Here is a 27,977-nt window from a genome sequence, read left to right as displayed (position 1 = left end):
AATAGTTGCTTCCAGCCAGCCAGGGAGCTGGCATCTTGGCAGGAGCTGGTCCTGGAGTGGATCCAGAGGGTTGGTATGGAAAGACTGACAACTAGGGGACCACCTGGCCATCCTCACCAGGTAACAGTGTCGCCAAGCCCATGGGCATCACTCAGGGCAAGGCCTGGGGCTGGGATGCATTATGGGAAGCGTGACACAGTTAAAACCAAGGTGATTCTGGCCTCTGCAGAAGGCCCGGGTACCAGAGCTGGGGTCTCTGACAAGGCAGAGGTCAAAGATGGGAGGCAGGGGGTAAAAGAGTCTATGCTTGGGGATGGGGAGGGGGAGTGGGTGGGGTAGGTTGATGACCAGCATCCATAGAAGTGAGGGCCTGGGAGACCAGAGCCTACCCTCTCCTCTATGAGTGACCAGCCAGCCTCCCCCTTAGAGCCTCTCACCCTCCTCTCTGCAAAAGCTCACATGCCGCGTCAGAGAACACAGTGGCTGCGTGTCACACAAGGACGCCCCACCAGGCCCACAGTTCATCACGGCAGGTAGTAGACTTTCTGGAACTGGCTGGGGCCAAGGAACCACCCTGTGTGTCTCAAGAGTTTTGCCAGGCCAATTCCCTATCCACAGCCAATTATTTACTGGGCCAAGAGATGAGGCTGCAACCAGGTCAAAGAAGTCTACAAACTGCTAACCCCACTCCTTCCACATGCTTCCTCTCAGCCCAGATTTCTCATCCTCTGCTATGGACCCCGGCCAGAGGGACTGGCTCTTCAGGTCTCTCCTGGTGCCCTACACAGTGCCATGAAAGAGGCTAAGTGTATCAAGCTCACTATCCTCATTCTCAGACTTTGCCAGGCTTCTGGAAACCCAGACCCGCGTCAAATCCAGTCAAGCAGCTCCAGACTGGTGTCCCTGGAGAAGACTTGCCTGGCTCAAGCCAGGTACCAGGCAATCCTAGGAAATATAGAAGGGACCCCTCCATTGAAGGACAGCACCTGCTGCCCCAGCCCCTATCAGACTGAGGTCTAGAGGATGCCCCCACCCTCCCTGCACGGCATCCACCCACCAAGGTGGACACCAGTGAAAACGCCCTGATGGGACTCTGGGAAGAATCCAGGGCTGCAGGAGCAGGGTAGTGGAGGGGCTGGACAGCTCTGGCTCAATCTGCTCCTCCCATCAGGGCTTTGAGCCCCAGAAGCCAGCTGTGGAGGATTCTGCAGTATCTGTCTTCATCCTCATCTTCCTGGAGAAGTCTGGGCATCATTTTCCTGCTGCCCTCTGCCTGCCCTAGACCCAGCCCAGTGGCAAAACTGAAGCCTATGGTGCAGTGACCCTGGGAGCTTGAGTCTGCCCATAGGCCTGGAAGGTACCTTGTCTCCAGCTGATGTTGTTGGGACTGGTTGAGTCTCCAAGATCAGGACTTAACCCTCAGCCTTCAAGTGGGTTCCTAGGGCAGCCTCAGCAGTGGCTTCACCCAGGCCTTTCCTGCTGGAGCTGGGCTGACAGGGCAGGCCTGCCATCTAGGACTTGCTCTGGGACAAGCCTGCTGTGTGATCCAGGACCATCAGCTCAGCATGACTCAGGAGATACAGGGCCTGAGGCTGTTCTTGAATTTTCCACTCCTCCTCCCTCCAACCTCCCCTACGACAGTGGGCCAATGGAGGCCAGCAGGCCGAAAGGCAGCTTGCTCATTTTTCTCTTCCTGGTGAAGACCCCATGGTACAGAGCCCATGGTCTGGACTCCTGTAAGGGGACTCCAGCCCTGTCATACTTGCTTGGGTCCCATCCCCTGTGATGGGCAAGAGCCAACACTGAACCTCTACACAGGGAGGAGGCTAGAGGAGGCTCTGGGGTCCCTGCATTGGGAGAAAAGTGGCTGAGACTCTCAGCAGGAAAGTACTCTCAGGATCCTACAGGAAGCGGAGGTGGGGGTGGGGGGGGTTGGAGGGCGTTGGGGGGGATCCCTGTTGGAAAAGCCCTCCCTCCATAGCATATAGCATTCAGGATCAGTCATCAATTAAGGCAGTATTTCAGATGGGGGAGGGGCATTTCAACAGAGAAAGAGAAGCCCCAAAGCCTTCAGGAGAATCACATTAGTTAGTTCAATATTCATATTGGTCTAAAACAAAGCTGTGAAATTCTACTGTTTCCATATCTCCAGGGCACTGGAGGAAATTTGCATGCTTTTACAAAGGAGCAAAATCCTGGGAAGGTAGAACAGCATAGGAGATGTGAGCTCTGGCCTTGACCTTTGTGACCTATGGCAAGCTGTCCTTTCTTTTTTTTTTTTTTTAAAGGAATCTTTCTTTTTTTTTTTTAATTTATTTTTTATTGGTGTTCAATTTACTAACATACAGAATAACCCCCAGTGCCCGTCACCCATTCACTCCCACTCCCCGCCCTCGTCCCCTTCTACCACCCCTAGTTCGTTTCCCAGAGTTAGCAGTCTTTTTTTTTTTTTTAATTTTATTTTTTTTTTTAGAGTTAGCAGTCTTTATGTTCTGTCTCCCTTTCTGATATTTCCCACACATTTCTTCTCCCTTCCCTTATATTCCCTTTCACTATTATTTATATTCCCCACATGAATGAGAACATATAATGTTTATCCTTCTCCGATTGACTTACTTCACTCAGCATAATACCCTCCAGTTCCATCCACGTTGAAGCAAATGGTGGGTATTTGTCGTATCTAATGGCTGAGGAATATTTCATTGTATACATAAACCACAGCTTCTTTATCCACTCATCTTTCGATGGACACCGAGGCTCCTTCCACAGTTTGGCTATCGTGGCCATTGCTGCTATAAACATCGGGGTGCAGGTGTCCCAGCGTTTCATTGCATCTGTATCTTTGGGGTAAATCCCCAACAGTGCAATTGCTGGGTCGTAGGGCAGGTCTATTTTTAACTCTTTGAGGAACCTCCACACAGTTTTCCAGAGTGGCTGCACCAGTTCACATTCCCACCAACAGTGCAAGAGGGTTCCCCTTTCTCCGCATCCTCTCCAACATTTGTGGTTTCCTGCCTTGTTCATTTTCCCCAATCTCACTGGTGTGAGGTGGTATCTCATTGTGGTTTGGATTTGTATTTCCCTGATGGCAAGTGATGCGGAGCATTTTCTCATGTGCATGTTGGCCATGTCTATGTCTTCCTCTGTGAGATTTCTCTTCATGTCTTTAGCCCATTTCATGATTGGATTGTTTGTTTCTTTGCTGTTGAGTTTAATAAGTTCTTTATAGATCTCGGAAACTAGCCCTTTATCTGATACGTCATTTGCAAATATCTTCTCCCATTCTGTAGGTTGTCTTTTAGTTTTGTTGACTGTATCCTTTGCTGTGCAAAAGCTTCTTATCTTGATGAAGCTGTCCTTTCTGAGTCTCAATCCTCTCATCCGTAAAATGGGAGGAAATGAGAGTACCACTTGTATGTACCACCTTAGGAGGTTGTCAGGAAGATAGATTAAGTTGGGATATGTAATCAGCTTAGTACAGCACCTAGAAATATGACAAGCACTGAATAAATAGTAATAAGAGCAATTATCTAGAAACTGCTTTTTTTTTCTTTTTTTTTGCTAAGCATTCTACAGGAATTAATACATTTCGCCTCTATTAACTAGTCCCACTACATTTGAGGAAATGGAGACACTGACAGGTTTAGTGACTTGTCAGGGTCACACAGCAAGTTAGCAGAGTACCAAGGTTAAGGTCCAAATATCCTGGCTGGGAGCCTGCCTTGCCCACTCCACTCCACCTCCCTGAGTAATGACCTGACATTGTATTTATTGTCACAGCCCATCCTGTGGTGCTCTGTGCTAGTGATGGTTTTAGAGGCGATGAGAAATGGGGCTTCACCCTGGGGAAAATATCCTGCCAGGGGACAATGGGTTTCCTAAGGTTGAGAGGCTTTGGTGACCAGACTGAGAAATGGACAATGATGCTCAAACTGGGCATGGTGACTGGCTGGGTAGGAGCAGCCGGGTGCACTTGGTAGCCCTGGGTGGCTCTAGAGCAGCCCACAGGCTATGGTCCGGAGGAGGGGGCGTCTGGGCTCTCCCTCCCTCCAGGGCCACAGGATCCTGGCCAGCACTTTCTCTGTGGCAGGCAGTGATGGAATCTGGGTGCAGGGAGGAAATGGAACCGGGGTCTAAGAAGCCGTCTCTGCCATTTATGAGCTCTGGCTTAAGGCCTGTAGAGTCAAAACATTGCACTGGAGTTAATCCCCAAGAGGGGAGAAACAAGTATACTTTTGAGGGGCAAGGGGAGGATGCATAGAGGGTTGGGGCATCACTAGTGCTCTACCAGAAACTTGACAGGAATGATAAAGACACTCGGCAGGAAGGCGCAGGAGAGTGAGGCGGGGACCCACAGGGCACTAGTCCTGAGTGCCTCTGCTGGGGCCCATCGTCCTTTAAATTTCTCTATGGGAATAGAGAGCTGGTCGTGCACACTGAGCCAGCCCTGTGCAGAGCCCGGGCGGGTTCCTGGCAGGAGACTCTGGGGCCACAGGCACGGAGGGGACCGGTGATTGGAGGGCACAGGGCAGAAAAGCTCTTTGGTTTCATCACAATGAAACCCCACGAGGCCCCACGAGGCCACAGGTCTGTCCCACAAGCACAGTGCTACCTTGGTCTCTGATCGCAGGGGTTTTCCATAAGAAACGTGCGCAGGGCGCCCAGAAAAAGCTACATAGCTAGGCCTCAAGAACAGAAGCCCAAGGTCCCAGGGTTCCAGGCAGTGTGAAGGGCATCAGCAGTAGGGATTTGAGGAGAGGCCCTTTGTGCTTGTCCCCAGAAGGACTTGGCACTCCCCGTCTGCCTTCCTTCTCCTTCAGCACCTCTGCTCCGTCTGCCCCCATGAGCCTGTGACCTCGCAGTTTCTTCTTCCTCCTTGTCAGGCCTGTCAGTGGGCAGATACACAATGGCCTCCTGTTCACCGTAGTGGCCTGATGCTCCTCTAGTGGCCTGATGCTCCTGCAGTTTCCTATTTCATACCCAAGAGAGGGGGAGTAGCTCAGCTTGCCTGCTAGTCCCACCTCCCTCCAGGGCGCTGTGGGGTGCAGCAGAGTCCTGTGCTTCACCAAAGGGCTGCCTTCCCTGGGAGCTCTGGGGGTGGGCAGCCCCAAACTGACATGTCCAGTGTGGTGGCCACTCCTTAGGCCCTCATTTCCCTGCTTTCACCACCATGCTGTCCAATTCTGTCCCGGCAGGGGAGGGGAGCCCCACAAATTCTACCCCCGATTGGTCTGCCATGCCCAGAACCACGGCCCTGAGGACAGTGGTGGCAAAGGCTGGTCCCAGAGCTCCTGGCAGCGTTACTCAGCTCACAGTGGTGGGCCCCGTCGTGAGTAACAGGAGGAACTGAGCTGTCTGTTATTTCTCTCCAGGGGGAGGCCTCTGCCTGCTGGCAGCTCACTGTGAGGGTCCTGGAGGCACGGAACCTGGGCTGGACTGACCTGTGTGAGTAGCTATTTCTTGGGCTCCAAGGGTATAGTGACGACCTGGTCCTATGGGAAAGGCCCACCAGAACCTGGAGGCTGGGCTGGGCTGCCCACAGGGGCTGCCAGGGTCGCGGTAAGAACCTGGTGAGGCCCCTAGGAGAGGAGTGTAAGGAATTCTCTCTCCCCCTGGTTTCTTGACGTTGGCAGTGAGCCAGGCAGACCCCTATGTGACCCTGCAGTTGCCAACCGCACCTGGAATAAAGTTCAAGACCAAAACGATCACCAACTCCAGCCATCCTGTATGGAATGAGACCTTCAGTTTCCTAATCCAGAGTCAGGTCAAGGTAAAGGCCAGGACCGTGCACCCAAGGACAGGCTGTACCCTTCTTTGGGAGCACACTCCCCTCCCACCCCCAGCTTAGAGGCCCTGGGGATGAGTGTCTCTGTTCCCAGCCTGGGTGTGCCATGTGGGAACGAATGTGGGACCCACTGTGTGGTTGTGAGCCTGACCTCTGGCAAGTTCCTGGTCCTCTCTGTGCCCATTTGCGGAATGGAGACAGTAAGAATACCTTCCTGATGGGGTTGTTATGAGGTTAAATGACATAATGCATGGAAGACTCCTAGTACAGTGCGCAGGACATATGGTGCCTTGGGAGCATGTAGGGTACAGAGGTGAGGAAAGGCTGAAATAATGTTATTTTTATAAAAACAAAAATTAGCGGGGGGGAGATTAGGAACTCTGCTGGATTTCCTTTCAGTGCTTTTACGTTTTACTATTATTTTTATTTTGAAGTACAAAGTGTGCAGGCCTAATGATCTTTTCTGACCCTGGGTATCAAGTAAAGGCTCAACAGGTATGAAGTATAGTAATGGGTAAATGAGCTAAGTTGCTGTTTGCGGGTCCCCAGAATGTTCTGGAGCTAAATGTCTATGATGAGGACTCAGTCACGGAGGATGATGCCTGCTTCAAGGTTCTCTATGACGTCTCAGAAGTCCAGCCAGGTGAGCTGCTCCGGAAGACCTTCTCCCTGCGTCCCCAGGTAAGTGGGGAGGTCCCACCCCTCTGCACCCCACCCCTCTAGGCCCCAGGCTGAGGAAGTCACACAGCTTCTCCCTTCTGGTGGGATGCTGCAGCCTGGAACTCATCCTCAGCAAGAGGGAAACCCCTCCCTGAGATATTTGCATTTTAATAGGAAAGGAGAAGCCTTTACTAGACTGTTAAGGACTGAATCACTCAACCAAGAGCTTTTAGCCAACTGTGGGAGGAAAGTTTCTAGTGGTGATGAACTGAATGTCAATCGAAACACAGCTCAGTGTAACTAACCCTTGGGGCAGTTGGGACGTGGCTCCATCTCTCCTGCCTCAGTGCCTGAGGCCTGCTCTTTGAAGGTCTCTCCTCCTTCTCCAGCAGGTGAAGGCTAGGGAATGGGAGGCAGGGTTCTGGGGTCAGGTCCCCTCGAGAAGAATGGGAGAGATGGGCCCTGGGCATCCTTCAGCCTCTTTTGGGGGCCCCTGGGTGGCTCAGTGGTTGAGCATCTGCCTTCAGTTCAGGTCGTGATCCCGCGGTCTTGGGATCAAGTTCCACATCAGGCTCCCCTCAGGAAGCCTGCTTCTCTCTTTGCCTGTGTCTCTGCCTGTGTCTCTCATGAATAAACAAATCTTTAAAAAAAAAAAAAAAAGCCTCTTTTGGCTTGTGCTCTTCATCTCCTTCAGCCCTGCCAGAAGGGAGACCTGTTCTCTGCAGACTTCTCAGCTTGTGGGTAACTTGGGCAAGTAGCCCATCTTCTCCCCACTTCTCAATCTCCGCGTCTGCGAAGTGGGAAGAATCGTAATACCGCGCCTCCCCCGGGGACTGCTCGAGATGAGACAGTGCCTAGTCCAAGAACTGTCAGCTCCAAAGATAGGTGTAAAAGTTGATGACTTGCTCATCTTTGATTTCAGGGACAGGAGGAGCTGGACGTGGAGTTCTTGCTGGAAAAAACGTTAGTAATCATCACACAGCCCAGGGAGTGTCTCAAGACCCAGGCTTTACTGAAGGAAATGTCTTTGACCCAGATTCTCTGTCCCTTGTGTCTCCACCACTGGGGGGTCCTCTTGGAGGGATGAGGAGAAGGGGGTCACTGCTTCCTTGGCCCCACTCTCCCCCTCTCTCCTCACCTTGCACCCTTCAGAAGTACTTCCCTCACCCTGAATGGTATCTTAGGGTCCCTCAGCATCACCCAGGGAGGCCCTATGGGTGCTGGGGGCAGCTCAGTGCAAGCAGCATTTGCCTTTGTCAGGCTGAGCTCCAGGTGTTTTTATTTTTCCAGGTCAGACTGCCCAGAAAACCTCATCACCAACAACGTCCTTGTGGTAACCAACCCCCCCCTCCCACCCTCCCCAGGCTTGTGAGAGGGAGCAAGGGGCAGGGCCCCAGAGCACCCACTGAGGTGGGCGGTGCAGAAAGGATAGGCGGGGACAGGACTTTGTGGTAAGACCACCCCGGGGCCTCCCAGCTAGGTGGTTCCCTGGGGCTGGGGCCTGTCAGAAACATGGAGGGAGGGAGGCCCAGTCTCTACTGGGAGGAGCTTCTGGCCCAAGATCCAGTGGCTGAGGGACTGTCGGGGCAATTTTAGGTGCTCCTGATAGTGTTTCATCACCTGTGATGGACTCCTAGTTCTTAGACTCAGAAGGTGATGAGGAAGCCATGCAAGCCGGCCCAGCTGGGATGATAGCACTAAAGTAGCAGAGGCTCAGAGGGAGTTTCCAGGGTGCTGTGCTTCCAGCCTGGGGACTCTGGGTAAGAGGCAGGGGGTCAGTCAGCTCCTCCTTGAGATGGTAGAGAGTCTTGGTCAGCCCTTCTAAAACAGAGCAAGCTCACAAAGCTGCAGTGGACAGGAATGGGTGATAAAGAATGCACTAGAAGCTTTCTACTCAGAGGTCACAGGCCAGCATCACAGGCATGACTTGGGGGAGCAGAGCCAGTCTTAATGTGCGATAAGTCACCTAGAGCCCCAAACTGCAGGAGGCCTCTGCCCTCAGGGTTGTACCCATGCCTGTTTGATGAACTAGTATTAGTTTCAATAAATGCACATTAAAATCGTCATACCTATGGCAGCTGCTTTTTATCTGAGATGATGAAGACCAGTGGTGGGTCGATAAACTCAGCAGGTGGATGGGAGAGAGTCGGTCAGGAGCTGGGTGCGCTCGGGCATCAGATGACATGCATTGCAGCGCATGCAGCAGGCTCACTTGGCAAGCTGGTCAGCGGCAGGCCAGCGGGAGATACTGTCGTTGCTAAAATGTTAAGGGCTTCCCTAATCGTTCCGTCATCCCGTAGACCCATGGTTTGCATGTTACTGTTCTGGGAGCAGTTGTGAAAGGCACCCTCCACGCTGAGTCCACAGAGAAATGCAAGGAAGGCCAAACGGTGCCTGAGGGTTGGGTGGCCTTCAGAGATCCCTGAAGTTTGGCAAATCTTGGAAAGATTTGCTAGGGGTGTGCACGGGGTGGAGGTAGGGGTTCTCCTGGCTGCTCCAGAACATCTGACCTAGCAGTCGTAGCAGATTGGGGGTGGAGGGTGGTAGTTCTGCCTCCCATCCCACTCTGGCCCCCACTTCCTGTTCTGTGTGTGGTGGATTTGGGACAGTGGGGCTCAGAGGGTGAATTTGAGGGGACCTCAGCTTTCTCTGCAGAGCCCCTTGCCCATGATTTGGTCTGCCCTAGGCCCGAGAGCTGTCATGCCTGGATGTCCGTCTGGACAGTGCCGAGAGCACAGCCCGGGTCACAGGTGAGGTCTGCTCAGAACCAGATCCGGTCTCTGCTAGATGGGGTGGCTGGGAAACCTGTGCAGGCAGAATGTGAGAGGCAGAGCTCAACCTCTTTCTTCTTGCTCACACAGCACAAAGGCAACAAGTCTCCTCTGGGCAGGAGGGTCCCCTGACCTGGGGGAGGGTATGTTGCAGGAGGTGGGAGTCCAATGGGGGTTGTGGGGGGGCCCTTTCCAGAATCAGGTCTACCATGGTCCAAGCTTCTAGGTCCCAACCCTGTTGGAGTAGTGCTGCCAGTTTCCTGGGGTCTGGGCTCAGATGCCTGGCTCTCATTCCCCTCGGGCTAATCTGCCCACTTGCTATGCTACCTAGATGAGGAGCAGCTGAAGCTGGAGCTGGTGCTGAAGGGGTCATATGAGGACACGCAGACATCTGCCCTGGGTACGGCCTCTGCCTTCCGCTTCCATTACCTGGCAGCCCAAGAGACAGAACTGAGTGTGCGGCTGAGGGTAGGTCTTGCCTCCGGAGCTCTCCTACTTTGGGCCAGCTCCAGCTGTCATGGCCCCTCTCAGGCCAGCGCCATCTCCCCAAGTTAGGTGCTAAGCCCTTGGCACACAGGGAGACTCACTAGGAGCCCAGAGCGGGCACAGGGGCTGCTGTGCCTCGTCAGCCTCTGTTTGCACCTTTCAATGGCTCCTGCATCGATGCTCTTCGGATAAATGCCCTCTCTGTGCCTGCCAGGCTTTGCATGGCCTGGCCTCTGCCCACCTCTGCTCTGCTGCCTCGTCTGATTCCACGCTCCCCCCCTTTCACGACGCTCCAGTGTTTGTCTCTTTCCCAACATGCCAAGTGCTTTCTGTGTTCTCCTGTCTCTCCCTCCTTCCAAGACTGCCAGCTCCTCCTCCTCCTCTTCTCCTTCCTCCTCTTCCTCCTCTTTTAGATCTCAGCTCAAAGGGGGCCTCTTCAGGGGGGCCCTCCTTGACCTCCCACACCCCACCTTTGGTTATTGTATCATATCACACTGCTTATTTCCTTTACATTTTTTTCCTTTACGACTTTTGCTAACATCCATTCGTTACCTATTTTGTTATAAATTCATATACATACCTCAGAACAAAAATATTAGCAAGTATTTTAATAATTAGCAATTATAATAATTAGAATTATAAAAATTGTAAGTGTTGTGATTATTTTTCTATTATCAGAGAAGGACTCTGTCCGGGTCACTGTCTAGATACTCAGTAAGGATTGGTTGAATGAATGAATATTTCCCTCCAGAGCTCTGAAAGCAATGACTGGAATTCAGACAAGTCAGCTGGGCACCTCACTGTGCCCCTGAGGTCCTTGGCCATGGGGAAGGAGGTGACTGTTAACGTTCCTGTTATAAATGTAAGTGGCCTCAACTGCATGGAAAGTGCCAGTGAGAACAAAGATGGGGAGTCCAGGCCCCCAGGGGATACCCACATTGCCCCCAGGGTCTAGAATATTTTAACCTGATCTCTTGCTTTGATTTCAGACCCCAGGAGTGAGGCTGCAGCTCAAGGCTGAGGGCTGGTAAGGGACATCCCTATCTGTGGGGGACAGTGCAGGGTGGTCGCGAGGCAGGGGGCTGCTGTGGAAAGGATGGCCCCTGGGGTTGGGAGCAGGGAGGTAATTTGGCAGCTATCATGGGCTTGGCCAGGCAGCCGCTGAGCTCTGTAGTGCCCCCTGACCCTTGGATCGTCTACTGTCCCAGCCCTAAGGAGCTGGCTGTGCGCCTGGGCTATGATTTGTGTGCCGAGGAGAAAGCTTTCCTGAGCAGGAGGAAACGGGTGGTGGCCAGAGCCCTCAAGCAGACCCTGCAGCTGGACAGAGACCTACAGGAAGATGAGGTTTGGGGGTACAGGGGAATGTGGGTGCAATACCTTGGAATGGCCTTAAGGAAGTACCTGATTCCTCTGCCCTCTCCAGACACTCTTGTCAGCAGAGATGGGAGTGGACATGCGGGGTGGGGGTAAGCTTTGGGGTTCTCACTCCCTTTCAGGTCCTGTCCAGGGATAAGAGCTGTCACTTGCTAGGGAGGGTTGGGGTGCTAGGTCTAACCCTGACTCCATCAGGCCTGACCACAAGGTCCCTTCCCTGGAGCCAGGAAGCAGCTCCATCCTGGTCCTTAAGCCAACCAATGTCTGTGTATGGTCCAGGTCCCTGTTGTGGGCATCATGGCCACAGGAGGAGGTGCCCGGGCCATGACCTCTCTCTACGGCCACCTGTTGGCCCTGCAGAAGCTGGGCCTCCTGGACTGTGTGACCTACTTCAGTGGCATCTCAGGCTCTACATGGTGAGGGCCCTGGGGATTGGAAGAGTAGAGAGATCAGGTCTCAGAGGGGATGGGGTAGACACTAGAGGAACCCTCTATGGTGGAAGCCAAGTGGGTGTGAGCAGTACGGTTTGATGGGTGCCAAGTGGCTTTCTCAAAAGGGAGGAAGTATATATCACAGAGGTCCTCCCGTGAGAGAGGCATTGTAGGACATCCATTCCACACGACAGAAGAGGTGTGAGTAAGGCAGCTGATTCAGAAGGAGCTAGGGTTTGAGTTTCTGCAACAGCACTTACTGGGCAACTTATTTCCTCTGATTCTCAGTTGACTCATCTCCAAAATAGGTGTGATAGTAGTACATACTCCATAGGATCGTAGTAGGATAGCCCAAGTAAAACACTTCTACCTTGTCTGACATGTACCAGGAACCCCAAATTGGTAGCTCCTTTTTTCTTTAATCATTATTACCTCATTTAAACCCACATAACACTCTCTAGGGTAGTTTATTATTTACTGTCCCTATAGTATAGATGAAGAAATTTCAATGAAGAGATGCTATCTTACCCAAAGACAACACTACCTCCCTATACCCAACCCTGATTATAATGAGGTGGGACTTTTCACTGTTAGAGATTCATTCCTTTGAGTCTTATTGAAATGTGACTTTAAGTAGTAAAAGAGGAGTAAATTCAGGGGACTTTAGGTGATGGCTATTGACAAGCAGAGTCTTAAAAGGCTTCTTCAGGACAGGCCCATGAAGATGGGTGTAGGGTCTAGATCTGCTCTGTACAGTGGAGTAGCCGCTAGTCACATGTGGTTATCAACAAACTGAAATGTGGCTAGTCCAAATTGAGATGTGTTACAAATATAAAATTTGAAGACTTAGGTTGAAAAAATACACATTTATGTTAATTTTTTATGTAGATTACATGGTGCAATGAGAATTTTGGATATATCGAATTAAAATATACTATTAAAATTAATTGTTATTGTTCTATTCTTGCTTTTTCAAAATGTGGTTACTAGGAAATTTCAAATTACATATGTGGCTCACATTATATTTACATTGGACAGAGCTGATCTGAGAGAAAGCCCCAAGACATATTTTCCAGATGACAGGGCCTGGGCTGCAGGAGCACCATGTTGGGAGAAGAGGGACAGTGGCAAGGAGGAGTGGCAGCGACCCAAGCTGGGCCTCCGTCTCCCACCATACTGTCCCTTTATTCTCCCAGGGCCATGGCCCACCTCTACGGGGACCCTGAGTGGTCACAGAAGGACCTTGAAGGACCCATCAAATATGCCAGGGAGCACCTGGCCAAGAGCAAGCTGGAGGCCTTCTCCCCAGAGCGCCTAGCAAGCTACCGCCAGGAGCTGGAGCTGCGGGCCAAGCAGGGCTACCCCACAACTTTTGTGGACCTGTGGGCTCTCGTGCTGGAGTCTATGCTACATGGCCAGGTAGGGCACCGATGCTTGCACGGCAGGATGTGAGCACACCAGCCTCGGGGCTAAGGCAGTTGCACCCTTAGCTATTGTGCGTGGGCATATCCTGCAGGGTGCGGGAGGCTGGGATCTGTGGGGAAAGGACATGGGGACCACAGTGTCTCAGCATCTGCTGTACTTTGGGATGCTGCCTTTTTGTGTCAGGCTATTTTTCACTTCATTGCCGTGAAATAGAGATTTCTGGATCTCTCAGGAGCTTAGGGATGAGTCAATGCCTGAATCAGTTAAGTAAACAAAACTTTCACATTTTGTCAGTGAGATTGCCTGAATATTTTTAATTTTATTAATACTGCAATATAGAATGTCTTCTTCTATATCTTCATGGTAGTGTTCAAAGCACAGACTCCAGGGGCACCTGGGTGGCTCAGTGGTTGAGCGTCTGCCTTCAGCTCAGGTCCTGATCCCGGGGTCCTGCCTGCCTCTCCCCCTGCCTCCCTTCTCTCTGTCTCTCATGAATAAATAAATAAAATCTTAAAAAAAAAAAAAAAAAAAAGCACAGACTCTGGAGCCAGATTCCCTGGATTTAATCTCAGTTCCTCTTACTAGCTATGTGTTCTTTAAGCGACTAGTTACAAGCTACTAACCTCTTCAGGACTCAGTTTTCTCATCTGTTCAGTGGCGATGAGTGAGAATAGTACTTTGATCTCACAGGCTTATTATGAGCACTCAGTGGAGCTTTGGCTTAGAGTTAGCATTGTTAGCTATTATATTTTTTTACTGTTTATTGTAACACGATAAAGACCAAACTGAGCAGAAACATTTTTTACAAATTGCTTCTTTAAGGAAAGTTTAGTAAGTCAATTGCTAAATCTTATATTAACTGATAGAATTATTAAAATCAGTAATTTTTTTCTAGTATTGTTTTACCACATATAATTATCTGAACCTTTCTTTTAAAGCATTTGGAACAACTAAAATGCAAAAAAGTATCTTTAACATGCATAACAAATTAACAAATATATTAGCAGAGAAAATATTCTTACCTTATCTTTGGGTGTCAGGAGTTTGACCGAGAAAGATTATCATGTAAACTAACCAAAACTGAATTTACTTTGAATTTTTTTCTTTAAATTTTATTCTTGAGGCACCTGGGTGGCTCAGTCAGTTAAGCATCTGCCTTTGGCTCAGGTTATGATCTAAGGGTCCTGGGACAGAGCCCCACATCAGGCTCCCTACTCTGCAGGGAGCATGCTTCTCCTCTCCCTCTGCCCCCCCACCCCCCCCATTCATGTCCTCTCTTTCTCTCAAATAGATAAATTTTTAAAAATCTTTTTAAAAATTTTATTCTTGCTGGTAAGAACAATGCTACTTGAAAATTACCAACAATTCTTATTTCTTATTTATTAGTTTAAAAATATTTGTTATAAAAGTAATATATTTTTTAAAGTAATATTTATTATTAAATGTTATAATAATCTTCAGATCTAAGAAAATGCATAAAGCGCAAAGAATAATGTAACGGATATGCATGATCTTACCAACCAGCCTAAGAAATAGTATGTTACAGAAAGAATTGAGGCCTCCTGCAGATGCCTCCCCAGTCCCATTTCCCTCCCATCCCCAGAAGTAACCACTACCCTGAATTTAGGTTTATCATCACATTCATATCTTCAGTCTGTATACATTATCATATTATATAATACATAATGTATAATTATATGACATGCTTTATTTACCTTTATTATATATTTTATTATGTATACCTTTTATTATACATCCTTAAGAAAAATATGTTACTTGTACAAATGGTTTTGTACAAGTCTGCTTGTGCACAACTTTTAGAGATTCTCTGAGCCTTGAAGATATATACCTGGCAGTGGAATTGTTAGGTCATTGGGTACACATATCTTCAGCTTTCCTATCTGTTGCCAAATTATTCTCCAAAAGGTTTCATTAATTCACACTCCCACCATCAGAGTATCATAGTTTCTTTTTCTCTACACATGCTTCAGACTTAATTTTTTGTTCATTTTATGGGTGTTATACAAAATTTTATTGTAGCTTTCCATTTCCTTGATTTTTAGTGAGACCGATCATATTTTCAAGTATATTTGTCATTGGGACTTCCTCTTCCATGGATCACCTACTCAAATCCTTTTCCATTTTTCTATTAATTCATCTTTAATATTTTCTAGAAACTCTTTGTAGAGTCTGGATATTAATCCTTTATCTGTTCTTCTGGATTTCGATGTATAATTTTAATATAATCCAGTGTATCATTCTTTTCCTTTATGGATTGTGCTTTTAGGGGCCTCTTAGAGAAATCTTTTCCTCTCCTAAAGTTATAAAATATCTTCCTATGTATCCTTATAAAAGTTTTAAAGATTTGTTTTTCACAGGACTTCATCCAGAATATATCTTCAAGTATTATGTTAACACAAATCCACTTTTATTTTTTTCCATATGGATAGCAAACTTTCCAAATGTCACTTATTCTTTTTTCTCTACAAATCACATTACTACTTATGTCATATGTCAGGTTTCATATATTCATGGGACTTTTCCTGCGCTTTTTTCCATTCTAATGGGACAAATTTTCTGAACATGTGCCAATACTGTACTGGTTTAGAGACTACATTTGTAATACATGTTGGTATCTGACAGGGCAGATTTAACCCCATCTTTCACCTTGGTTTTTCTCAGAATTATGTTGGTTCCTTTTGGCCCTTTGTTCTTCTATACGTGTTATGGAATCCACTAGTCAAGTTTCACGAGACATGTTAGAAATTTTATTCAGGGGCACCTGGGCGGCTCAGTTGGTTAAGCATCAGACTCTTGGTTTCTGCTCAGGTCATGATCTCAGGGCCCTAGAATCAAGCCCCTTGTATAACACCCTGCTCAGCAAGGAATCTGCTTGTCTCCCTCTCTCTCTGCCCTTTGCCCTCCTTGTGTGCTCTCTCTCTAGATTAAATAATTTTTAAAAGATTTTTTATTGAAATGGCATTTAATTTGTAAAACCAGTTAAACTAATTGAAATGTTATTTGTCTTGTTAATATATCCTATGTATTCTTTTGATCTACATTTTAAGCTAATGTTCAGTTGTGAGGATATTGTGTTTTGTTAACGCCTTTTCTGCCCAGCGGAGGCAATTAGTTACTATAGAGTTGGGAGAAGCTCTTTTTAACTGTTTACTTTATGAAGTGCTAAAAAATCAGTTTGACCTGAGGCTATAGAGAAGACTTTTTATTTAATTACAATCTGATCCTTCAGGTAGGACTTAATGCATGGTGTTATGCACAAGATTTATAGTCATTTTTTAAAAGACAGTAAGGTTTGGGGTGGTTTTGATTCACAAGAAAAAAATCTTGTATTATTGAACAAATAATGTATCCTTAAAGATGAATGCTCACATGGTTTTAAAAATTTTGTCTCAATATTAGAGCTTTTCAAATATTCTTTAAGCTATCATGCTTTATCTCTTAAAGCTAACATTCATTGTATGCTTTTTAAAATAATTCTTAAATCAGACAAATTTAGTAAGTATTTCCAATTAGTTTTCAGGTAAAAGCATTTATTATCTCTATTTTATGCTATTGAACAGCTCCAAAAGTCATTTTAAATGTCAGAAAATATAACTCCATAAGAAATCACAATGTTATTAATATTATTATTAGAGAAATAGTATACCTTAAACTTTACACAGAACCTTATTAGTCTACACCCTCCTATAATAGTGCTTTAGTTTTTGGGAAAAAAAAATTGTTTGTAAAATATACCAGTTCTAATCAATGCTTCTCAAACTATGTCTTTGAAACTTTTTTCTTTAACCTTTTGCTGGCAAGTACTAAACTGCTTAGAAGCTGCTCATCATGCCTCAGGAAGAAACTTCTAGTTTTTCTCTTGTCTTTTCCTGAATTAAGAAGGTCTTACATGTTTTCCTTCAATTCTGGCCAGAAAGGTTTTGCCTTTTGCCCCCCTGCCCATGCAATGCCTAGACCTTGTCAAGGCATCGCCAACACTGCACTCAGCCTCTACACCTCAGGGAGTCCCTTGAGTCATCAGGATTGTGCAGGGTTGGGGATGCTCATTTGGAAACAGGGCGGGGGGCTGGGGCTGGAGATCCAGAGGCCTGCCACCACTGGCGAACTATTAAAAGGAAAAAAGAAAACTGGGTATTATTTCAGTAGATGGAGGGGTGTGCTGACCCTTTACCCCAGGTCAGAAACAGTGCATCTGGAGTAAAAGGACACATTTAACCTCATCATATGTGTCAAAAGAGCAGGTAAACAGGATTCCTGAATAAAAAGACTTTGAGAAGAGAAATTGCAGTTATTAATCAGGCTCCCTCCCTCTTTAGCACATACACACATTCATATCTGCGGGACTGATGTGTAGCTGACACAAGGTGCCAGGGGCTTGAGCAGTTGGGAATTTTTCCTGTAGGTACCACTGTAGAGCTGGCGGGCAGGATGACACATCAGTGACAGAGGGCTGCAGGAAGAGGAAGGACACTGGGGGATGCTGGGGCCTTGCCACCGCTATGGGAGGGGGACTCCTCATTGGAAAGGTGGGGCTAGAATCCCGGGACATACACTTGGCTGATCATCAGAATCACCTGGAGAGGTTGAAGAAAAAAATAGATTCCTCAGTGGCTTCTGCTGATTCTCAGGAGAAACCTAGTAACCTGTCTATAGCACATTCTCTAGGTAAATCAGATAATAAGGGCTGATCGGGCAGTTTGGGAACCCCCTTGGTCTAGCTGCTGAGTGAGGTGCCTTCCAGTTGAGAGAGCCCAAGAGAGGGATAGTGCATGTGTGGTCCCGCTCTATCTGAAGCAGCCAGGATCTGTGGCAGGCTCCTTCCCGAGGCAGGGCTCCAGGCAGCCACCACCATTAACCCTGCTGATGCTGGAAATGAACCCAATTGGCATCTCTGGTCCGGATAGAATGAGACCTTTCTGTGTCCCTAGAACTCTGGGAGCCTCTCCCAAAAGGCAAGTCATAGTTCTTGCCATCAAGGCAGAACCTTGAGTTTTATTGAAGAGAAAATTGGAAAAAGGGGCAAGAATAAACAGTGGGGTACAACTTCATACTGTGCAAAGCAGGAAAGCGGGGGGCAGGCGAGGAGGAGGCAAGGATGCCTGGAAAACATTTCAGAGGGGTTGAGACCTGGACTGCATTCATGTGAACCTAGAAGGGGCAGCCCATCCCCTGACAGAGCTTACAGCGTATACTAAAGGGATTCTTGTCCTTTCTGGAAAGTGATACGTGTGTGTGCGTTGTGTGCCTTTGTGGCTGTGCATCAGGTTCCACATCCCCTCCACCCTTCAGCCCCCAAAGATGGGCCATGCACTACAGGAGCAGAGGTGGAGTGTCACTGTTGACACTGTAGTCCTTGTGAATGGCATTCTCTTGAGATATGCAGTGTGCAACCTCTGTAGGCCTACGTGGTGACCCTGCATCTGGTCAGAATATGGGGGTGGGAGTGGGAACCGGATGGGTGCACCCACCCATGCCACCCAAATTCCAATGGTGAGCTGCCTCCTCACGCTCAGCCTGTGCCCCCCCCCAAGTCCTGGTAGGGTTGCTGCCTCTAGGGTGCTCCCAACCGCACCTAGAGCCTCATGCCTCCCACCCCAGGTGATGGATCAGAAGCTGTCGGAACAGAGAGCAGCACTGGAGCAGGGCCAGAACCCTCTGCCCCTCTACTTGAGCCTCAATGTCAAAGAGAACGATCTGGAGACCCTCGACTTCAAGGGTATAGTCTTCAGTCCCGCCCACATAACCCTCCAACACACACATACTCATACGGACACGCACACATACATGCCTCCTGTGCACCCCACTGGTTTTCAGAGAATTCAAGCAGCAAACTCCTAGACAGATCGCTCAGCCTTCTGGAAGGGAGGCAGTTCTGATGGACTGATGAGGCAGGCAGCAGAGCTCACTGTCCTGGTGGTGTGGGTGCTAGGGGGGAGCGGTCAGCCCAGGAGTCAGCCAGGCAGGGAGGAGGCTGGGGCCTGCGGGGGGGCAGTGTCAGAGCTGGAGCTCCCCCCAGCCCACTCTCCTCTCATTCCTGCCTCTTGCCTCTGGTCCATAGAGTGGGTGGAGTTCTCCCCCTATGAGGTCGGGTTCCCGAAGTATGGAGCCTTTGTCCCGACGGAGCTCTTTGGCTCCGAGTTCTTCATGGGGCGGCTGATGAGGAGGCTCCCGGAGTCCCGCATCTGCTTTCTGGAAGGTGAGTGGTGGTTACTCCCGAGATTCTGGCCAGTCCTGAGCCAGGCTCCCTTGACTGCGCACGGTTCCTGCTCTCCTGCTCTGGGCCTGGGGGCTGCTGGGGTTGGGCCTTGGGGAAGGGCCATTGCAGGAGCAGCCCACCTGCCTCCCATCTTCCACCCGGCCCTCGGGGGTGATGGGAAGTGGAGTGCTGAGGCCTGAGGTTGACTTCCGGGGGTGGTTGGCCTTCAGGTATCTGGAGCAACATTTTCTCCCTGAACTTGCTGGATGCCTGGTACGACCTCACCAACTCTGGTGACACCTGGAAGCAGCACATCAAGGACAAGATCAGGAACCTGGGTAAGAAGTGGGTCTGGAGGGGAGCCTGGAATGAAGCCACTTCCTCTTCAGATGCTTGGGGGAGGGGCGCTATCAGAGGGGAGGCAGGCCCAGGCATTGCAGGGCCTTTCACTGGACCAGTGTCTTTCTCTGAGCCCAGAGGAGTCTCCTGCCTCCTTGACGACCTCCTCATGGCTGGAACCTGGAACGGCCCTGGCCAAGGCATTTAAGGGCTTCCTGACAAGCAGGCCACTCCACCAGCACAGCTGCAACTTCCTCCGGGGCCTCCAACTGCACCAGGATTATTGTAGCCACAAAGATTTCTCCACTTGGGCAGGTAAGGGCCTCTGTCCTGTATCCCTAGGTAACAAGCTTGGGCTCCTGGTGGGGGTTGGGGGATGGACCATGGTTAGGACTGGCAGAGGACTTGGGGGTGCCAAAGCATCCCCTTCTGGGTTGGCCAGCAGAGGGTCTTGGGAGGGGCTGAGTGGCGTGTGCATACAGAGAGTGACACCAGAGGTCAGAAGGAGACATGGAAGCAAAAGCAGTCGGAGGCGTAGATGATCTGTGGCGGAGTGGCTGCCCCTGACTGACACTGCCTCCTCCATCAGACTGCCAGCTAGACTCCACCCCTGGCCAGCTGACCCCTCAGGAGCCCCGGCTCTGCCTGGTAGATGTTGGCTACTTCCTCAACACTAGCTGTCCCTCCATGTTCCGGCCAGGCCGAAGGCTGGACCTCATACTCTCCTTGGATTACTCCCTCTCCGCACCCTTTGAGGTGGGTCTGGTTACCCCCTGGGAACCCCAGACATTCTGCAGGCCAGGCCATGCTGCAGGGCTCCTGGGTCCCCACAGGGAGAGAAGGGAGACAGGCTCCTGTCAGAGTCCTTGGTTGGGAGGAGTTGTGGGAATGCTGGGGCCCTGGGCTTCCAGGACAGGTGGGCAGGGAGGAAGCAGGACACACCCACCCCAAGAAGAACTGCTAGATGAAGCTGGGAGGAGCCCCTGGCTTGCCCACATCCATCCCCTCAAATCTTCCCTGGGGACTTAGGAGCCAGGGCAGTTGGGGGGGGGGGCGGGGGCGGGCAGTGAGGGGAGGATAGGGTCCTGGTACAGAAGTGGGTCCCCTACTGAGGCCCTCTAGGCTATGGGATTTGAATAACCTAGCAACAGAATCCCAAATGGGAGCAGGAGTGCTAAGTCTGTACCCCTCACCTAAAGATTTTGACCAAACAACATTGCAGACCACTGGAATCCTTCACCTCCCTCTGAGGCACTATGTATCTTAGCTGGTCACACACGGGTCAGGACCACGTTGTCTCAACACTGAGCAGTCAGTCTGGGCTAGAGCTATCGTAGCACTTTCTTTCTTTTTTTTTATATAAATTTATTTTTTATTGGTGTTCAATTTGCCAACATACAGAATAACACCCACTGCTCATCCTATCAAGTGCCCCCCTCAGTGCCCGTCACCCAGTCATCCCCACCCCTGCCCACCTCCCCTTCCACCACCCCTAGTTCGTTTCCCAGAGTTAGGAGTCTCTCATGTTCTGTCTCCCTTTCTGATATTTCCACTCATTTTTTCTCCTTTCCCCTTTATTCCCTTTCACTATTGTTTATATTCCCCAAATGAATGAGACCATATAATGTTTGTCCTTCTCCGACTGACTTACTTCACTCAGCATAATACCCTCCAGTTCCATCCACGTTGAAGCAAATGGTGGGTATTTGTGGTTTCTAATGGCTGAGGAATATTCACTTCCTAGAGCACTGACCTGAGATGACCAGGAAGTAGCTGGTTCTCTCTGGGCTCCCCTCTCCCCAACCAGGCCCTGCAGCAGACTGAGCTATACTGCCGGGCCCGGGGACTGCCATTCCCTCGAGTGGACCCCAGCCCTCAGGACCAACGCCAGCCGACAGAGTGCCACCTCTTCTCAGACCCCACCTGCCCTGATGCCCCTGTCCTGCTGCACTTCCCGCTGGTCAACGCCTCCTTCAAGGACCACTCAGCCCCCGGTAAGGCGTCCCCTCCCCTCCTAACAGCCTGGCAGCTTGGACCTTCAGAGGCACTGGCTCACCCTTCCCAGAGCTCCTGTGGCCAGCAGAGGGAGGAGGTCCGCAGGCTAGTCCCACCCCGTTGGGACACATCCGTTGGGGATGCCACATCCCTGCAGGGACTCTCTGCTGGCAAAGTCACTGTGCTGCTGGGCCGGGTCAGGACCCCAGGCTCCTTTGCCACCCTCCCCACCCCCTGCCGATCCCCTGCCCGCACACCCCAACTACACCTGGGCTCCTCTGCTCTCCTGTTCTGGGGTGGTGTGTGGGAACCCTGTATCCAGAGGCCCTCCTGCGTTGTGTCCTGTCTATAGACATTTCTACCCCTGCCCGGGCACCGTGTGGTTGGAGGGCTAGACAGCCAGGGCAGAGCGGCCCCAGGCCCCTGGCTCTCAGGTTCTCCTGAAGCTACCTGGGATTGCAGTTGGCTTTTACCTTTCCACCCTGGCCCAGCTTGTGGTCTTTTCTCAGGAAGCTGGGCCTCTACTCTGGGGTCCCTTAGATGTAAACCATCATCACATGCATTCCAATCCTTACCTCCCGCCAACTGCTCAGGCCGTTTTGGTGGGAAAGCCTATTTTCTGTTTTTGTACGTGATTCCTGGCTTTCTGGTTCCCACTCTAATTCCAAACCTTCCAGCTTTACCCTTAACAAGCTCAGCCCACATCTTGGAATTCTCTGTCTCTATCTCTGTCTCTCTCTCTTGACCAAAACTGGTTCTTACAAAACAAAGATCCCTTTGGCTTTCAGACTCGTGTTTCCATCATGAGTTTTCAGAAATATTCACTAGCCTGAATGATTTTGTTGTCCAGCTGTTTCCACCTTGTCCCTGAAGGTGAAACAGAGAGAGATCATGGGGTCGCCCACGTAGTGGAAGTGCATCTGCTGCAGGGAAGTGTGGGGAGCAGCCAACCCTTCATATCTCCAAACAGTACCCTGCTATCCACATTTATATTTCTAGGCAAAGGAACAGAGGGCTGGGTGGTGGAGAGTGAGGAGCCCCTTCAGGGAGGAGCAGCCCAAGCCCACGACCAGCCACGAGGCTTCCTTCTATTCAGCTCGGGGAGCCTCTGGGTCCTACCCCTCACCCCTCTCACCCTTGGGCAGGTGTCCAGCGCAGCCCCGCAGAGCTCCCAGCCAGCCAGGTGGATCTCACTGGGACCACCTCACCCTACTACCTGTTCAACATGACCTATAAGGAGGAGGACTTTGATCATCTACTGCAGCTTAGTGACTACAATGTACGGAACAGCCAGGGCGCCATTCTGCAGGCCTTGAGGACTGCCATGGAGCACCGGGCCCTGGGCACCAGGCCTCCAACAGCGAGGAATTGAGGCTGCTCAGGGACCCCAGCGCTTTGGTGACCCTCCAGGGGCTAGGGCCTTAACCCAAGCACAGCTGGGTACAGCCACAGCCCTCACTGGGCTGGAGTTCCCGGGCTGTCCAGGCCTTGGCCTCTTCTGCAGTGGGTCTCATGGCCCAGACGGGCTGCTTGGTACCCCAAGTTCTCCCTTACCTTCATCACTGGCTTGGGAGGAGCTGAAAGTAACTCCTCACCAGATCAGTGTGTAGAATATCTGGTCCGACCAGACAAATGTTTACATGTGATTACTTTCCTGCCAGGCAAAACAGATTTGGGGTACAAGCTGCAGGTGTCAGACCAGGAGTGGGGGCAGGCAGGGCAGGGCATGGCCTGACCGAGAGGTGGCTCCAGACATCAGGCATCATCATGCCGTGTCCTGAGAATCTCCTCTTCATCCCCTCCTCCTCTCCTCACTCTTCTATTATCTTTAAGCAACTTCAGTGACATGTAATCCACATACCACAGAAGTCGTCCATCTATAGGGTACAACTCGATTGCTTTTACTATGTATTCACAGAGTTGTGCAAACCTCCCCACGGTCATTTTGAGATTTTCATCACCCCAAAAAGAAACCCTTCACCCCTTAGCTGTCAGCCTCAACCCTCCCTCCCGAGCCCTTAGCAATGACTAATCTACCTTCTGTTTCTATAGATTTGCTTATTGTGGACATTTCCTATAAATGGAATTATACAACATATAGCCTTTTGTGTCTGGCTTCCTTCTCTCAGCATGATGTGTTCAAGGATCATCCATGTGGTAGCAAGCATCAGTACTTCATCCTTTCTATGCCTGAATAAAATTCAGTTGTGGGTGGCCCACATTTTACCTTATGGTCATTGGTTAATGGACACTTGGGTTGTTTCCATTCTTTGTTACAAATAGTGTGGCTATGAACATTCACGTACAAGTCTGTATGTGGACAATGTTTTTTGTCCTTTTGCACATCTACCTAGGAGTGCACTTGCTGGGTTATAATAATTCTCTGCTTCCCCTTTTGAGAACCTGCCAGCCTGTTTTCCAAAGCTCCTGCTCCACTCTCCATTCCTGTCGGCATTGCAGGAGGGCTCCAATTTCTCCACGTCTTTGCCCACATTTGTAATTGTCTGTCTTTTGATTTTAATCATTGGAGTGGGTATAAAGTGATATCTTATCTGCATTTCCCTAGTGGCTAATGATGTTAGGGATCTTTTCACATATGGTAGGCCTTTTACAGATCTTCTTTAGGGAAATGTCTATTCAGATCTTTCGCCCATTTTCATTGGGTTATGTCTTTTTCTTATTGTTAAGAATGCTCTATATTTTCTACATACAAATCCCTGATCCAATATATGGATCACAGATTTTCTCCTAATCTGTGGGTTGCACAAAAGCTTTCTTATTTTGATGGTGCCATTTATATTTTCTTTTGCTACTTGTGTTTTTGGTGTCATATTTAAAAAAACATTGTCTAATCCAAGGTCATGAAGATTTACAACTGTTCTCGTTTAATAGTTTTATAGCTTCTGCCCTTACATTTAGATCTTTGATCCATTTTGAGTTGACTCTTGTATACAGTGTGAGATACGGGGTCAATTTCATTCTTTTGCATGTGGGTATCCAGCTCTTCCAGCACCATTTGTTGAAAAGGCTGTTCTTTCTCCATTGAATTGTCTTGACACCCTCACTGAAAATCAATTGCAAATGAATGTCTAGAAGCTCCCCGTTTAGACCCTCCTGGACACAGCCATGTGCATCTCTGTATCCTTTCACTATAAATTTTAATCAGTAATCGTAAGTACAGAGCTTTCCTAAATTCTGTGAGTTATTCTGGCCAATTATCAAATCTGAGGTCCTGGGGGACCCCAGAAATGGCAGCCAGCTGGCCTGAAGAGAGGGTCGTCCTGGGAACCCTGAAGGTGTGGCTGATGTCTGAAGCCAGGGTTCTATTGTCAGGCGGTAGTTTGATAAGCAACTTGTAAGCAGGGTCAGAAGTCCTGGGCAGACTTGGCAGTGTGGAGGGACTCTACCCTCAACTTTGCAGTTTGGCTGATTCAGAGCCCCTCTGAAGTGAGAAGGGCACAAGTAGAAAAAAACAAAGATGTGTTCTATTTATGACTTTCCCTAAAGCCAGAGAGAGGGCCAAGGAGTTCCATGCAGCCCCAGAGTGGGCAGGGCTGAGGCTCAGGGCCACACCTGGTGCATGACCCCAACCCCTTGACTAGCCAGCTGCTGATCCCCAGGTTCCCTGACAACCTGAGGTCTCATTCTGGTCTGAATGGGGACTGCAACTCAGGCAGCTGTTAGGCCCACCCGAGCTCCACGGAGATTGTGCAAGGCTTTTCCTGCAGCCTGTGGCCCCCTCCTAAACCTGGAGGGCCTTCCTGCATGCCTGAGGGGCAGGAAGGCCCTCCAACTCCCTCATCACTGCTCCTGGGCCTGTGCTGGCAATCTGCTCTGTTCAACACAGGTGGTGGCAGTGGGAACAGCAAAGAATGAATTGAAAGATATTTCATTTTCCTGTCAACTTTTACTTAACAATGTGTAGACCAAATGAGAATAATAATGTAAAAGTAACTGCTTGTTAAAATTCAACATAAACTCAAGATTTATGAAAAGTTCTTCATAAATTAGAGATGGAAGCACATTTACTTAACCTGATATAGGGTATCTGATGGTTAATTGTGTCAACTTGGCTGAGTCACAATGCCTGGATATTTGGTCAAACAGTATTCTAGACGTTTCTGTGAAGGTTGTTTTTGGATGAGATTAACATTTAACGGTGACTTTGAGTATAACAGATTACTCTCTACAATATGGATGGGTCTCGTCTAATCAGTTGAAAGCCTTGATAGGACAATGACTGACCTCCCCTAGCAAGAGGGAATTCTTCCAGCAGACTGCATTGAAACTCTTGGACACCTTGAAACTCTTCCCTGAGTTGCCAGCCTGTCAGCCTTCCCTGCAGATTTTGGATTCACAAAGACGCCATGACTATATGAGGCAATTCCTCACAGTAAATCAATCAATATCTGTCTCCCTCTCTGCCCTCCTCTTCCCCCCATATATATGTATATACATATCACCTGTTGGTTCTGTTTCTCTGAATAATGCTAATACAGTATCTATTAGAAAAAGAAAAAATGCCTTGTCATTCTGAATTGTGAAATCTTAGACTCATTTCCTTACAGTTCAGGAACAAGATCAGGATGCCTGCCATCTCCATTTCTTGGTAACCATTTCCTGAAGCTCATTCTGTTTCTGTTGAGCTGGGAATCCAGGCATGATGTAGCTGGCCCCCTGCAGTCAAGGTGTCAGCTGGGCCATCACTATCACTGGCATCAGCTCAAGGCTCAGCTGGGGAAGACTCTGCCTCCCAGCAACACATGTGGCTGCTGGCTGGACTCAGGTCTCCATGGGCTATTGGCCTGAGGCCACCCCCAGTTTCCTTTTACTAGACCTGTCCACAGGGCAGGGCCCAACATGGCAGCTGGCTTCATCAATGTGAGCAAGCAAGGAGAACCACAGAGAAGCCTGAGGGACATTCTAGAGAAAGAAAGTGACAAACATTATGACAGACCAGATTCAGGGATGTAAGGCCAGTAAAGATCTATAGAAGAGGCTGATGGAGTTTGTAGCCTGAAAGAATGGTGGTGATGAGCATGATGAGGTGCTATCTAAAGACTTCTGGCCTTGTGGTGGGCTTGGTTGAGAAATTGTTGTGTGGCAAGCTACTTCGGAAATCATATTGTCTGCCAGAGGAATGTGCTTAGAACCACAGTCTGGCATTTTTGAACGTTCAACTTGGGAAATGCTCTGGAAGACTGGAGCAACAAATGCTAACACAAAGTTCTAAAGAGGTCAGGCCCAGCTGTGGGTTTATTTGTTGTTGTTTTTTTTTTTTTTTTTTAAGTAGGCTCCACACCCAACATAGAGCTTGAACTCATGACACTAAGACCAAGAGTTGCATACTTTACCAACCGAGCCAACAAGACACCCCACCAGCTGTGGTTTTAAATGGCCCAAGAGGGATCCCTGGGTGGTGCAGCAGTTTGGCGCCTGCCTTTGGCCCAGGGCGCGATTCTGGAGACCCGGGATCGAATCCCACGTCGGGCTCCCGGTGCATGGAGCCTGCTTCTCCCTCTATGTCTCTGCCTCTCTCTCTCTCTCTCTCTCTCTGTGTGTGACTATCATAAATAAATAAAAATTTTTTAAAAAAATAAATAAATGGCCCAAGAGTAGCAAGGAGTCACAATGACAAGGCAGCCAGAGCCCACAGAGAGTCTATAGGCCTCTGTCATCAATTATCACTATCACCCACAGATAAAAGAAAATAACACCTGATGATGTGATTAAAAAAAAAAAAAAGCCTCTCATCGAACTACTATCTCAACCCAATAGCGCTTGGACTCTCTCTCTTTATGGCTAAGGATGTCCACCAACAATAAAATGGATAAATAAATCTGGGTGTCATCATGCAATGGAATACTATGCAGCTATAAAAATGAGCACTGTGCCTTTACACACAGCAATATGGATGGATTTCATCAACATCATGTTGAGTGTAAGAAACCAGGCATAAAAGAAGAATACTGAATGACTGCAGTTATATAAAGTTCCAAAATAGATGAGATGAATTATGATATTAGAAATCAGATTACTGGGATGCCTGGATGGCTCAGTAGTTGAGTGTCTGCCCTTCAGCTCAGGGCATGATCCTAGGGTCCTGGAGCCTTCTTTTCCCTCTGCCTGTGCCTCTGCCTTTCTCTGTGTCTTTCAGGAATAAATAAATAAATCTTAAAAAGAAAAAAAGAAATCAAGTTACTATGTACCTTTGGAGTTCAGGAGAGCAGTGCATAAGGAGGGTCTCAAGGATTCTGGTAATGTTCTGTCTCTTGCTCAGAATACCGATTCTGGGGCAGCCCTGGTGGCTCAGCGGTTTAGCGCTGCCTTCAGCCCAGGGCGCGATCCTGGAGACCCGGACATTGAGTCCCATGTCGAGCTCCCTGCATGGAGCCTGCTTCTCCCTCTGCCTGTGTCTCTGCCTCTCTATCTCTGTGTCCCTCATGAATAAATAAATAAAATCTTTAAAAAAAAAAAAAAAAAGAGAATACTGA

At 49.1% G+C, this 27,977-nt stretch overlaps 1 protein-coding gene across 1 annotated transcript; it reads left to right on the top strand.

Annotated features, from left to right (window-relative positions):
- Positions 1–75: 75 nt before the first annotated feature.
- On the top strand, positions 76–25,914 carry PLA2G4D (phospholipase A2 group IVD). The gene is made up of 20 exons (XM_038579876.1): positions 76–120; positions 5,373–5,445; positions 5,634–5,770; positions 6,335–6,466; positions 7,368–7,408; positions 7,736–7,778; positions 9,132–9,195; positions 9,548–9,684; positions 10,454–10,564; positions 10,692–10,729; positions 10,911–11,046; positions 11,356–11,492; positions 12,704–12,926; positions 18,552–18,669; positions 19,012–19,149; positions 19,380–19,487; positions 19,627–19,803; positions 20,078–20,244; positions 21,296–21,482; positions 22,629–25,914. The coding sequence occupies exons 1-20, from the start codon at positions 76–78 to the stop codon at positions 22,853–22,855; spliced, it is 2,439 nt and encodes an 812-aa protein (XP_038435804.1). The 3' UTR covers positions 22,856–25,914.
- Positions 25,915–27,977: the final 2,063 nt, after the last annotated feature.

This window comes from Canis lupus, chromosome 30 (genome assembly GCF_011100685.1).
Source record: "Canis lupus familiaris isolate Mischka breed German Shepherd chromosome 30, alternate assembly UU_Cfam_GSD_1.0, whole genome shotgun sequence".
In the NCBI taxonomy this organism is placed as follows: Eukaryota; Metazoa; Chordata; class Mammalia; order Carnivora; family Canidae; genus Canis; species Canis lupus.
Note: the sequence above shows the minus strand (reverse complement) of the source record. Positions and strands in the feature narration are given on the sequence as shown.